General features: G+C 52.2%; 4 protein-coding genes across 4 annotated transcripts; 3 read left to right on the top strand and 1 right to left on the bottom strand.

Moving 5' to 3' along the window:
• Positions 1-910: 910 nt before the first annotated feature.
• Positions 911-2732, bottom strand: BO66DRAFT_396208 (subtilisin-like protein). Its single transcript, XM_025648418.1, has 4 exons — positions 2453-2732; positions 2194-2357; positions 1780-2119; positions 911-1704 (listed from the first exon to the last, which is right to left on the bottom strand). The coding sequence occupies exons 1-4, from the start codon at positions 2486-2488 to the stop codon at positions 982-984; spliced, it is 1263 nt and encodes a 420-aa protein (XP_025498188.1). The 5' UTR covers positions 2489-2732; the 3' UTR covers positions 911-981.
• A 2370-nt stretch (positions 2733-5102) lies between these two features.
• BO66DRAFT_444041 (uncharacterized protein) lies at positions 5103-6077 on the top strand (the record flags this gene model as incomplete). The annotated part of the gene is made up of 1 exon (XM_025651563.1): positions 5103-6077. One exon carries the CDS (start codon positions 5103-5105, stop codon positions 6075-6077), a length of 975 nt encoding a protein of 324 aa, XP_025498187.1.
• A 3214-nt stretch (positions 6078-9291) lies between these two features.
• Positions 9292-10800, top strand: BO66DRAFT_336395 (ankyrin; the record flags this gene model as incomplete). Its single annotated transcript, XM_025644279.1, has 2 exons — positions 9292-9877; positions 10592-10800. Coding segments are annotated over 2 exons (795 nt in total), but the record flags the coding sequence as incomplete, so codon positions are not given.
• A 1360-nt stretch (positions 10801-12160) lies between these two features.
• BO66DRAFT_241840 (SPRY domain-containing protein) lies at positions 12161-13263 on the top strand. Its single transcript, XM_025642865.1, has 5 exons — positions 12161-12217; positions 12314-12417; positions 12504-12721; positions 12865-13106; positions 13231-13263. Exons 2-4 carry the CDS (start codon positions 12368-12370, stop codon positions 13029-13031), a joined length of 435 nt encoding a protein of 144 aa, XP_025498185.1. The 5' UTR covers positions 12161-12217; positions 12314-12367; the 3' UTR covers positions 13032-13106; positions 13231-13263.
• The last annotated feature ends 286 nt before the right edge of the window (positions 13264-13549 follow it).

The following is a 13549-nucleotide window of genomic DNA, read 5'->3' as shown; positions in this document are numbered from 1 at the left end:
TGTCCACACCCTGTGGTCGTATGTACTAGAAGCAACAACACGCAGCTTTATATAGCTAGGTCAAATCCTGATGCTCGAAGATTCTTCCACGCCGCATCCGCCTAACGCAAACTCTGAAAATAAGATCCTGTAAGTCACTGCCTGCTGACTTCTCTATAATATCTGATCTTTTTCGAGGCTTTCTTGGCAGTGCCACACTCCCTATTCCATCCCTCGCAGACTCGTAAACCTTCTAGCAAGAATTGAGGGGTGTGATACGGAAGCATTTGACAACCAAATCCCACTGAGGTGGAGGGAAGAAGATCTCGGCAAAATTTCGGGTGGATACATTACGAGCGTAATTCGATTGAAGCATGAATAGGACTCTTCCCCCCCACCCTTCACACTACCTCTGCGCGTGTCATTCGGCCCTTAATATGTGCGTACAGGACCGCCCATCCTCTGACGGCACACTGAGCTGAGAAAGCAAGAAGGCTGACGCGAGAAGCTTACATGGTTTAACAACTCGTGGGGTACATACATGCGGAAGTATGGTATGTTGTGAAGTCAAGAAGAGGGAACCATCGCTACAGCAAGATAGGTGTGAAAGAGATCAGAAGATTCTCTGAGCAGACTACGAGGTAGTGCGGGAACTGTGGAGGACTTTATATGTTCGTGAATCTGTACCCCGTTATGTAGATCTAAACAAGCATCCTTTGACACGGGCATGGGGAAGCTGAGCCCTAATTCAGGACAACTAGCCAGGCCGGGTGCGGGTAGGGTCGGGAGTCCCGGCCGCAGAAGTTTGGACGTTTATCTCCACCCACTCCCTGAAAAGAACGGACTCGGTATGTATACTGATACAATGAGAAAAGCAATATCAGAAAGAAGGATCTGTAAAGACACATGGGAGGTAGACGGGACGGCTGAAGCCGAAGAGAGAATCCCAGTACTTTTATATCTTGACGCAGTCAGCATATCTAAGGGCTATCTATTCCTTTCTCAAACATTCCAAAGCCTAGAACTGGTCACTGTCGAATTGTTGACGATGGTGGCCATGAGCTGTTGGAGCTTCCGACGAGTGTCGTCTGTTTTTTCCGCATCACGTTCATTCCAAACCATGTTCTTAAACTCCTCCCGAAAGTGGTCCGCCACCTGGATGAACTTGTCATCCCCACCTTTGGCGAGGTTGTCAAACGCCACTTTCATCTGTCCAAGCCCTCGGAGTTGGTCCCGATACGGCAACACCGGGTCGCTAGTAGGACTACTGGTAGTCCCAGCCTCGGGGGCGGGGCCGGTCAACAGCCGCTCACAATACAGCAGAACGCCAGCCAACCCGGCTGCGAGCGCGGTGGAGACCGAGCTGCCGTATGGGCCGGCCTGGGGGTAGGTGGTGGGGCCCGATTGGGAGGAGGAAGAACTCCCCTTTCGCGGCAGGGAGACATTCTCTCCCGGTAACAAAAAGTCACAGGCGTCCTTGGAGACCCAGCCGAGCCGCTCCCCCGTGACCGTCGACGCGCCGATCTTGATGCAGTTTTTATTCTTCCCGGGATAGGTGTTGTCGCGGACGTGGCTGCCCTGATCAATGGCGGAGCACAGCATGATGATCTGGTTCTTCTCGGCCCGGCCGATGGCGTCATTGAGATGCGTCAATTCGCGGTTGGAATTGATGGACCAGCTCATTGAGATAATGTCGACGTCTCGATCGACGGCCCAATTTATTGCCTGTGTATTCGATCATCAGGGGGCTAATGGAGGAAGAGAGGAAAGGAGGAAGGGGAGGGGCGTGTGGTGACTTACGTCCGTCGCAGACTCGGAAGTAAACGAGCGTCGTCCATCGGAACGGTCCACGGTCTCCAGCTGAGCCACATAGAGCTTGACCACTGGGCACACGGTGCAGATCAGATGCGCCATCAGCGTTCCGTGACTCCCCGAAGGAACGTAGTAGGCTCCCCCGCGCTTCCCGTAAACCTCGTCCAAGACCAAGAACGAGTCGCCCGCGCCGATCTTGTCGTTGAAGATGTCGAGCCCGATGTCGATGCCATCGTCGATCACCGCAATCTTGATATGCTCCATGGCCGGTGATGCCGATCGGAGAAACTCCCCAAAGTGTGTCATGAGTTCTAACCATGGGTTTCGCCTGCCAAGAAGGAGTACAATTCGAGTCAGCAAGAGGAACGAGAATGCGCGGCTGAGTGGTGGATTGTCGCTCACTTCGTCATCGAGGTTAGCTTTTCCCGGAACCCGGAGGCATAGCTTTCCTTCGTGCTATCAGTCGTCCAGTTGAATTCCAGCTTGGGTTTGTCTGGTTTCCCTTGTCTAAGTCGGTGCTCGAAGAGTTTCATATGTTCTTCCAACCTTGTTGGACTTTCGAGGCCCTGACAAGAATCACATTAGAAGTCACATTGGTTTCTTGGTCGACTCGGTGGTCGGCCATGGCGGGCTTTTTTTTGCTCGGGTCAGATCTTCTTACCTCTCGCACGTACAGATGAACCTTCTCCAACTGCATAAAGAGGGGTCAATGTTTGTATTGGACTGAAGGGAGTGTTTGTGGGTACGAGGATGGTTGAGGAGGGACCAGGCGAGGGTAGCAAAGAGTGCGGGAAACCCTACATTGGGAAACCGGGCAAGGCCGTCAGCGCTCGACCACCCCAGAAGAACTGCATTGTTGCCCGATGAATACAGAGATACTTCCCTTACAGTTTCCAGAGCCACCTTCGCTATGACATCTGTGCACAGATCGATCTTCTTCCAGTTCCAAACCTCGACTCTCAGGCCATCGAGACATTCTTCGATGGCTTCGTCTGAGTGTGGTGGGTCCGTATCATCGATTACAACAACGCGAATGATCGACTCAACACCATGCTTCTTGAGCCATCTGAAGATGTTGGCTAAACTTCTACTGCCCTTTCCTCTAAATCTCAATTGAATTGGTGAGTTGGCTCTTGAATAAGTTCAGCCGGCCACTTACTGTTCCTGAGGCTTGCGCTGTGACTCTGGCACAGGCGGGGCGGGGCTCGCCTCCTCTACCGACAGCCGTGGGAGAGCAACATAGTTGAGAATGCTTTCGAATCTGAGAACCTGAGACAGTCGGTCAAGGTAGTTGGTATCTATAGTGACTAGTGGAAGTCCGGATAAGTCGAAGTCAATCTGCAGGTCTAGTAGTGGTTACCAAGTAGTCAGAACGAGCGCGAACCCAACTGGGTGTTGAGGGGGATCATGTAAGAACCTTCGCCAACCGTGTAGAGGGCTGTCAGGGCATCCCGACGAGGAAGCCTTCGAATACAGTAGGACCGGATAAACCTAGCAATGTCGTCCTGTTTGACCAACTCTTGAGGGTTGATCTTGGGCGTGTCGGCGGTCAAAGCGTCCGGAGCTCGCTGACGTCTTTCGCGCTCCAGATGCAAAATCCGGGCCTGGTAGGGAGTGTTTCCCCATTTATCCCGGTATTGATAGAGAGCCGCTGGCATGGCATCAACTAGGTCTTGAACTATTTGAAGTGGACTTGACCTCGTGCTGCTTGCCGGTTTCTGCGTTTCTGGAGCATGTGCAATTGCTACAGGCGGAGGTCTGTCCCTTCGATCATCCGCTGCCGTGAGCTTGAACTCGACGGTGTCCTTCCGGGAAAGACCAGCCAGTCCTTGTCGATTTCGAGAATTGTTTCGAGGCCGATCTTCTGACGAAAGCTTATCGATATTCTTCAGGGGCCACGAAGGAGGCGCTAGATGGGTTGTACGACTACTGGCCACGGAAAGTTTATCCACAACCGCTGAAGAGTCTTCCTCTTGTTGCACCGCGAGGCTCAGTGGTGTATCCCGATCGTCGTGTGTCATTTTGTCGAAGATCTTTACCTCGCTTTGGTAGCAAACGCCCAAGTGGATGAGGTCCCTGGTGTAGCGGCTGTTATAGTTGATGGCAGAATGAAGACAGTGCTCGCCCCCCTTCGTTTCAGCCTTGAATAATACCTTTTTCGGTTGGTCTGCAGTATGCGTGAGGATGAGTCCCACCATGTCATCGTTCTTGTTTTCCAGGGCCGTATGAAGGGGCGTGTTTCCCGCGTTGGTTAGGCAACCGAGCAGATTTGGATGCTTCTTGAGAGTCCAAATCAGGAATTTCTCATGTTGAAGGGTCTTCTTGCTGTCCTTGGCGAGAACATGCAATAGCTCACCATCCACCGTTTGGGTGTGCACCTTGGTCAAGCGAGCCGCGTGTTGCTTGGAGAATTCCGCTACGGACGAATGGTCGTCTTGTTGCGAAAAGTCGATGTTTTGCGCATCCTGCAGAACTTCTTCAATAGAGGTTTCCTTTTCTTTAGGTCGTGTAATATAGGTCTCAGGGCCTAGTAATGAACGTTTTGGCATGATGACAGACTGAAGAATTAGGGTAATCTCTGCTGTTCAGGGACGAAGCCCAGCTATACTGTAGTCACTTTAAACAAGCCAGATCCTCTGCTAAGCACAGTAGAGCACGCCCCCGCAGTACTGTACAGACCTCCGACAGGGACTCGGCCTCGAAGCAAGCCACTAAAATCACTTGATGGTTCTAATAGAGTCGTTTGTGGGTAAAGTTTGCCTGTTTGGGCAAGTATTCAAATGTTTCCTTGAGGGGTTATGAAATTAGAGGCTTAATCCTGTAGTGTGCAGTACAGTACAGTACAGTAGCGCCTGAATGGAAGATGTTTGCTTTTTCGGTGTGACGTGTTCATGTACGGAGACTTGTGATGTGATTCAGCTGCAGCCAGCACAACAAACAATCATCTCTGGACAAATCAGCATTGAAGGATCGACTCTAGCTCCTGATCGCCGATCTCCCACTGCTACTCACATCATGTAGTTATCTACAGTACGGAGTACACTAGCAGGTGAATCAGTTGCCCTTCCGCCTTATTCCGGGCGCTTCCGCTGCTACCTCTGCTACCTAGACTAAACCTCGAGGCATGCAGCTCTCATACCCCTCACCTGGAGCTCACAGAGCAAAGGAAAGGACCCAGCCACCTACATAAGTATGAGAGATTGAAACGATCATTGATGCGGTCCTTGAGCCTTCGCTTTGTCGCCCATCTGACCGCAAACACCATTCCTAGATCAATTCGCAGCAGAGGCAGTCAAATAAGCAAGTGCAACATGGCAGATACTTCTTTTACCATCAATCTCATCCCCACAGGGGACGAAAATGATTTTCGTACCAAAAATGAAGACGGGGAGGTGTTTCGAGCTGTGATGGTTTCGAGCCCCAATGACTCCACCCTCAGCATGCGGGGCAAAATCGAAGAGATACACCACGGCCAGATGACCCATGAGGGGCAGTCCCACCCCGCGACACTCCTGCTGTTTGACTTCCGCTTTCAAAGCGAGGCGAGTAGGCGGCGCTACTGCACGGCAAAGATTGTTTTGGAGTTTTTTGATCAGGGAGGGGTCCGCAGCAAGGACCCAATCGTGGTCGAGATGGCACCCACCATGACCAAGTATCTGAACCGCACTTCTCGCACACGTGAGACTAAGAACAGCGCCACTGCTTCTGCCCAAGTGGGCCAGGGGCCCTTCTCCTCCGGTCTGGGCTTTGGATGGGAGGTCCAGGAAACGAGAACTTCCAATTACAGCACTCGTGTTTCCGCTCGACCATGGCACAGTGATCCTTCGTCGGCCAACGAAAACGCGGTGATCTGGTCGATGGAGGAAAATGGCCACAAGAAAGATGGTGTGCCTTCATTCTTACAGACTGCGGTTCTGATTAGGCGCAGTGGGAATCGTCCTTTCATGGCCAAACTCCGAGTGGACAGTAAAGTGGACTTCCGCTCCACGGCTCGACGGATTTTCCCGCTGACCACGGACGTCGACCACATTATCGATCCGGTAACACTGATGCCAGATACCACTCAAGTTCGTTCATCCGCGGTCACTGGGATCCGAGAGGATGACTTACAGGCCATGGAGAAATTGCCCATCGCGCAGTACTTCTGTGTTGACGAGCCTGGGGGCGATGCGGCAGCATCCGATCTCAACATGACATCCCTTTCCCAGCAGCCCAGTTTGTTAAAGTCGGAGAGTGAGGCGACTGTGTCGTTGAATTTGTCCTTGGACAATGGTACCAGTGCTTAGCTCTGCGCGAGCGGTCATGGAAGGTGTCAAGTTTGAGTAACAGGCAGCCAAGTAGTGGGTGACAGTGGACTGATAATGTACTGTAAATACACCACAGTACCACGGAATGTCCGGATGTTGATTTAGGGAGTTTTGAAAGCCTGTTATCTTTAGGCTCCGCTTATTTGTGACTTCTGTTTGCTGCATGCATATGTACTATGATTGCTTGGATAGACAAATCATGACCAATGATGGTCGTCTTGCGTTTGAGAAGATCGCACGGTCAATCAGCTATTTCTGCACCCTTAAGCCCTTAGGTTCTCGGGTGTTTCCCCTTTTAAAGCAGATTGTTTGTGACTTTGCCTCGACACCGCAGTTAGCGTGGATTAACGAGCCCACTCAGTTACTGGTGTAGGTAACATAACATCTTGTCAGCTCAAGCTGATACTTACCACGGGGGATAAAGCTTCTTCTACTCAATCTGTCTCCTCCCCTTGTTAACAGGCTCAGATACTGATGTCCATCTATAGTTCCCGAAAACAAAAATGAACGAGAGTCTTTTGTTGGTGACCCTTCGTCCGCAAGCTCTCTGCAAGTCTTAACGCAGCGCCTCTATTCCTAGGATCATCCTCATCAATGGTATCGATGAGTTTGAAGGCTGCGCGGAGGATCTCAAAAAGTGGCAAAAGTCTTTTGCATACCGCTTTCCGGACTCCTCTGTATTGATGCTAGACTTTCTGCCTGCTCAAGGCCCCTTTCCTCTGGGCGATGAGTGCATTGACAGCGCAGCCAAACAAGTCCTTGATTCCTTGAATGTGAGGCAAAATCGATAACACCGAACTCGACCATTAACGAAACCTGCCCCTGATAACGCAATCTTAGGCCTATCGAAGCCAGCCTCCACCGATCATTTTCGTTTCTTACAACACTGGCGCGACAATTGTAAAGGAGGCAAGTATCTTCGTGTATGCGTGTATTAGTGCATTACAGCCCCCTGACACCCATTATACGTGGACTATTCTATGTGCTTGTTTTAGCATCAGAAAAGCGAGATCTCCAGTGGATCAGGCTGAACACAATTGCCTTGGTGCGTGACTGGATTGGCATCCAATTCAGTCTGGATCTCATTTTGCCTCTCAGTACTTAGTTGAATCCCCCCCCTCACTGGAGGAGCGTGGATGGGAGCGTCTTCTACTGCGATTGCTCGCAGCAGGCCGGCTGGTGCACAAAGATATACCCGGCTTCCTCACATCGTTGCCCAAGACTCTTGCACGCGTTGATGACGACTTTGGGCATGTCTGCGATGCATACCACATCAAATATATCAATGAGCCCCAAATCTTTGACGAAGGGATGGTGCGATGCCCTCTCCACCCCATCAAACGTGTTTTGTTGTGGATACATGTTAACATGGCGCAGATGCCCTTGAAGAGCACCTGGGGATCAGGCGATGATGACCCTATCAATCAACAGATATTTCTAGACATTGATCGGACCATACGGAAAGATTACGCGCGTATGTTCCTCGTGGGATTTATATACCTTCCAGCTGTGTAGCCAGGGAGATTGGCTAATTGCAATAGACCGATCTGAGGAATATGCGGCACTCAAGAGATTATTGTCTGAGCAAAATATCGCAACCCACCATTTGCGATCGGTCATACCCGAAGGAAATTTGTCTATAGCCTGGATTGCTGAGCAGGAAGCCTATAGTCAGTGGCTGCAAGCGGCGCAGCCAAGAACCCTTTGTATTACCGGACCGACGGGCTCAGGAAATACAGTCGTCGCCTCTTACCTGCTGCATAGACTGCGATGTGACGAGGCGCTCGGGCCAAAGACCCTGCTGAGCTTCAGCTTTTACAGTAATGATGCTCGCCGACGAACGGAGCGAAGCTTTCTGGTATCCATCATTCGACAACTCTTCATGTCCCTGATAGATACATACCCCCACCTTCAGCGCCAGTGTCGACTGCTGGCCAAGCAAAAGTCGATCTCATGCGGCCAGCTCTGGGCGCTGTTGCGCCATGTTTTGGTCCAGACGGACCAACAGCCCCAATTTCTTGTGATCAATGGCTTGAGTCAATGCGAGCCGGATGGTGCTCTAGGGGGCTTTTTAGGCACACGTTTGGCTGGTCTTTGTTCTCTCGGGACGCGATTGAAAATCCTAATTACGGGTTCAGCGGACCTATATACAGCGTTCGACGAAATAACCTTGAGTACGGGAACTGGATCCTTGCGTCACCTGGATCTCCCGGCCCTAGACGCCTGGAACACTGCAGTGTATGAGTTCGCCGCCGATGGGGCGTCCAATCTGGTCATCAAGCGTCCCATCTGGCACGGATTAGAAAAGGACATTGTGGACAAAGTCTACACAAAAGGATGCACATTCTTTGACGTGGATCTTCGGTTGCAGCGTCTCCAGGACCGGACAATGAGGTCGACTCGAGGAGCATTGCGTCAAGCTCTAATGGCCTCGACACTTTCGACAGAGGAAGTTTTCCGGATGGCGCTGGATCGGTCATCGAATTCGCACACTGTTCGCCTGGCTTTGAACTGGATTTATCATGCAACATATCCACTGGAATTAACGGAGCTATCTGTCGCGGTAGCGTTGTCTAATCTTGTGGAGACGGACCAGGAATTCGGGTTCGAAGATTTAATGGAGGAGCTGTCCGGTGATATTGGACAGGAACTCGACGAGATCATAGGCTTTGTTTTCTACCTGGGTCAGCGTAAATTGTTTTTGCATCGGTCCTTCCGGGAATATTTCGCGCAGCAAAGTCAGCTGTACCGAGCGGACTTTCATGCCACAATTACCAGCACTTGTCTACGATACATCGACATGATGGCGGACGTTGTCACACTGTTGACACCTGCGAGGAAGGATCTAACACCCATGCAGCTCGAGGCAGTCCAGGAACTTGTTGACTACGCAGTGTGTAACTGGCCAACGCATGCGGCAGAGATCCCAGACCCGCCAGACACATTGAAAGCCGACATCGTCAAGTTCCTTACAGGACGTGGAGCTAGTTGGAGTTGGAATAGACATTGCGAACTTACGGGCTGGGTCGATCTACGGAAGCATATTGGCGACAAGCCCTTATGTCTTGCCACCCATCACAACCTGCCTGACACCGTGAAGACCATTTTGACAGTCCAAGAAAGCCCTCCCGTCGATGACGTGAAGATGGCCATGGAGATTGCCACCATTCAAGGTAATGTGACCATGATGAGGATGCTACAGGCTCTCGGAAACACCCTACCACAACCATCACTCCTTTTAGTGGCTGCCGAGTACGGCCACACTAGTGTCATCGAGGAGCTCTGGGTGGGCATCTTCGAAGGCTCTTATAGTCTAGATGATCGGTGCCCTCTGCTTCTGGCAGCGCAAAACGGCCATACCATGGTTGTCGAATTCCTGTTAGGCAAAGGGGTCAATGTCCAATGCGTCGATGCGGATGGTAACACAGTTGCACATCTAGCAGCCCGGATGGGGGATTTCAACACCTTGCGGGCTCTCAAGACTTGCAGCCAGCACGCAGAAGTTCCATGGAGTGAATTAGGAGAGCACAGCTGCACGCCCCTGCATCTGGCTGCAGAGGCTGGCCAGGTTGAAGCAATCAGGCTGATTGTCGAGTGCGCCGACGCTGAGGACATGGACCGTGTCGATGATCGGGGAAAGACCCCGGTCCAGTTAGCAGCCCGCGAGAGTCACCTAGAAACAATCAATGTTCTCATCGCCCAAGGGGCATTTATGCCAGACCCATTGGAGGACAGCGAGGCGCCAATATGGCTTGCGGTAGAGCATGGCCACCTGGCCTGTTTCCGCAACCTGTTGAAAGGGGCTCTTGAACCCCTCGCAGACTCTGAGCAGAGACAGAGAATTCATCTGAAGGCAATTGAACTCGCAATAGAGGCAGGCCATCGTGAGATTCTGCGTGATTTAACTCAGCACGTGGCGTCGCAACCGGCATTTCACCTAGACTGGCTCCGTTATGCAATCAGGGCGGGACATATCGAAATTGTGGAGGAGCTCGTGTCTCACGCCGGCGTGGAGCTGCCGAAGGATGAATACACATCTCACCTGGATCTGGCAGTCGGAAGAGACTACGTAGATCTCGTCAGATATATGCTAGACCATGGCATGGAGATATTTTCTGATGGGTGGGAAACCTCTTTGCATTATGCTGCCCGAATAGGGCACCACCGCGTGGTTCACGAGATCCTCAAATTGCCTCGAGCACGAGTGATTGAACTCCTCAAGGAACAGGATATTCAGGAGCTCAATGCACTTGAGCTGGCAGCAGTCAATGGCCGCAGCACTGTGGTGCGTGAGTTTCTTGCACATGGGGACATCCTGGCGGAAGCGATGGACCAGCGGTTGCCACCAAGAATTCTTTTCATGGCCGTCAAGAAAGGTGAATCATCGGAGACGGTCAAACAACTCCTTGACCATGGATGGGACGCGAAGTCTCGAGCGTCTGACCAAAATACAGCCCTGCACATGGCCTGTGGAACTGATATGGCTGATCCAGTGCAGCAGGTAAACATCGTCCAAATGCTCTTTGAAAATGGTGCCGATCTGAACGCAGTAAACGGGCACCGTGAAACACCCCTCCATGTAGCCGCCAAGAACCACCTCTGGTCCCTCGTCAACCTCCTCGTAGATCTCGGGGCTGAGGTAGACTGTCAAGATCGCGATTCTATGTCTCTGCTGCATCTGGCTGCAAAGTCTGGATCGGAGGGCGAAGCGACGGTCAGGTATCTGCTGCATCCTGTCAATGGGGAGACAATCTCTGGCAACGGCCCCTCCACTGCTTCCACAAGGGCAGACGCAAACCTGATAGACCATCAGGGCTGGACAGCTCTCCACTTCGCGCACGATTCACCTGGTATCACGTCTCTCCTGTTGCAACATACCAATCTGGAGCTCATGAAGCAGAGAAAATCCAGCTCGACCCCGTTGATCCTGGCAGCTGGAGCCTCCAATCTGGAGGTTGTTAAAATGCTTCTCAAGGCCGGCTGTAGCTGCAACGAGCGCGACGAGACCCAACAGACCGTTCTCCAGAGGGCTGCGTCTCTGGAAAATTTGACTATCGTAGAGGAGCTCCTCGATCGTGGAGCCGATATCAATGCTGTCCGAGACGACGGGGCTACAGCACTCAGTCTGGCATTAGAAGCGGGGAATCTCGAAGTAATTTGGGCTTTGCTCAAACGAAACCCTGACCCGAACATCTACGCAAAACCACGAAAATCACCACTTTATCTAGCCTGTGAACCGGCGAATACTTCTGTTGTTCAGCGACTGGTTGAGCTGGGAGCTATCCCCACTGCTGCTGGGGGACCTTTCGGGACTCCGTTACATCTGGCCGTGCTTGGGGGAGACCTTGAATGCATCTCACTGCTCGCTCGCGATGATTCCCACGATTGTATGGTCCGCCCTTTCGGGACTCCGCTGCACGCCCTGTATGCCATGGCGCACTATACCCTCGGGGAAAATCTGATCCAGACCTCCAATCTTCTGTTGGACAAGGGTGCCAACATCGACCGCCAGGATTATTGGGGGAGAACGCCACTCATGCTCGCATTGCTGCAAGACAGGATCCCTATCGACCACCTGCTTCTTCGCGGCGCACGGCTGGACATTCGGGACGAGATCTCGGCCACTGCACTTCACTACGCGGCGCAGCTACGGCGGCTTGAAGAGGTCAAGCAGCTCCGTCCCGACGCGGCAAGCGTCGAGTGCGTGGACGATGGCGGGAGAAGTCCGCTGTACTGGGCTGCATTAGCCCATGAAAATGTGGCGGACGACCTGTGCGAGAGACTTGAGCTGTTGCTGAACGAGCTGAGCGGGGATGCTAGACGGCGGCAATTACGATCAATCGTCGCTCCACTCGTTGCGCGAGGCTTCAAGCACACGCTACAAACTATCTTTGGTGGCGATTTGGTGAGCTTCCAGGAACAAACGTCTCGCGACTCCTGGCTTGTCTAAGATATTGCCCGCGTCTCGGGGCACCGCGCGCTCGAGGAGTTGCTCCACCCGCGCGCTGACCAGGCTTTTCTATCTAAGACGCACTTAATGTTACCCTCAGGGTTCAGTACCTTTGACCGCAGCTGTACGATTTCCCTGTCGCGCGATAGAAAGACGGCAACGCTATCCGGTATGTTCCTGATCCACAATCCGCAAAAAAAGAAATAGTACTTCTCTTTCTCAGACCCGATCAACTCAATCTTTCATTCCAATAACCCCCTTTGAGCTCGGTGATATACTCAATGCCTCCGTTCGTGCCGACTATTGCATTCCATTTACCATGTCGAGGTTCTATTTCGAGATCAATATACTACAGAGCCCTGATTCACCGTATGCCCCGTCCTTCTCGGGTTTCGCATCGCCCCTCGAGATAATTCTCGCTAACCTTTGATGTCTTCTGTTCTTCTCTTGCATAGTGTTGTCGGAATTGGCCTGTCCAAGGAACACGTCCATCCTGACGACTTTGTCGGCTGGAAGGAGGACTCCTGGGGATATCACGGCGACGACGGTAATTTCCACACGGCCGGCCATCACGAGCCCTACGGTCCATATTATGGCGCCGGGGACGTCGTCGGTTGTGGGTATGACCGGCAGTCGCAAAGTATTTTCTTCACCGTGAACGGTGAGAAGCAGAGTGAGTCTCCTTGAGGTGTCTCTCGTCAATCTCGAGGCCGGGAGCGGGCTTTCTCGCATCATATTACGCCGTCATTCGGGACTGGCTTGCCGTCTCAGGTTGTGACTTACTGATGTAGCATGCTGACAAGCCTCTCTTGCCAGGAGACGTAGCGACGGCGGTGTGCGGTCAGCTGTATCCGACCGTCTCGATCCAGCGCCTGGTGGCCGACACACATGTCGTCATCAACTTTGGGCCGTACTTCCAGTTTGATACCGCCGAGCTCGATCTGTCGTCGGCCTCTGTGAGTCAGGATGATGCAGAGCTATGATTCCGACATAGAGAGAGAGAGAGAAAGAGACAAGTTTGGGCCAGGAAGGGGCAGGGGGGGGGGACGGATCTTGCGGTATGTGTGATGCTTGCAGGGTGTGGGATTAGGGCCTGGCGCGAAAGCACGGATCATGTCTTATTCCCAACAACAAACGCCATGCCTCACAACCGAGCAGACAGACGATAATTATACTCAGAAGTACAGGGTGACGTGATCTGATCGCCAAGTTGAAACATCCCGAGATGCATGCGCATCCACTTGACTTCCGACCGAATAGCATTTCCCCGTTTCAGTGAGGGACGCATTTGCCGTACCAATCCAGTTTCGGGATGAATAGACATGCATTCGAGGATGCGGTGCCAGTCCTCAGCGCAGACAACAAACACAACCAGAATTTTACTACTGGTAATCACAAAGAAGTGTAAAAAACATACAACAGAAGGGATTCGCTGGTGGTCACCCACCCAACTACTAACCTCCCGGCGTGTGGCTTAAGTACGGCTGAGCGGACGGGAAGC

Source organism: Aspergillus aculeatinus (assembly GCF_003184765.1).
Source record: "Aspergillus aculeatinus CBS 121060 unplaced genomic scaffold BO66scaffold_81, whole genome shotgun sequence".
Classification (NCBI taxonomy): domain Eukaryota; kingdom Fungi; phylum Ascomycota; class Eurotiomycetes; order Eurotiales; family Aspergillaceae; genus Aspergillus; species Aspergillus aculeatinus.
Note: the sequence above shows the minus strand (reverse complement) of the source record. Positions and strands in the feature narration are given on the sequence as shown.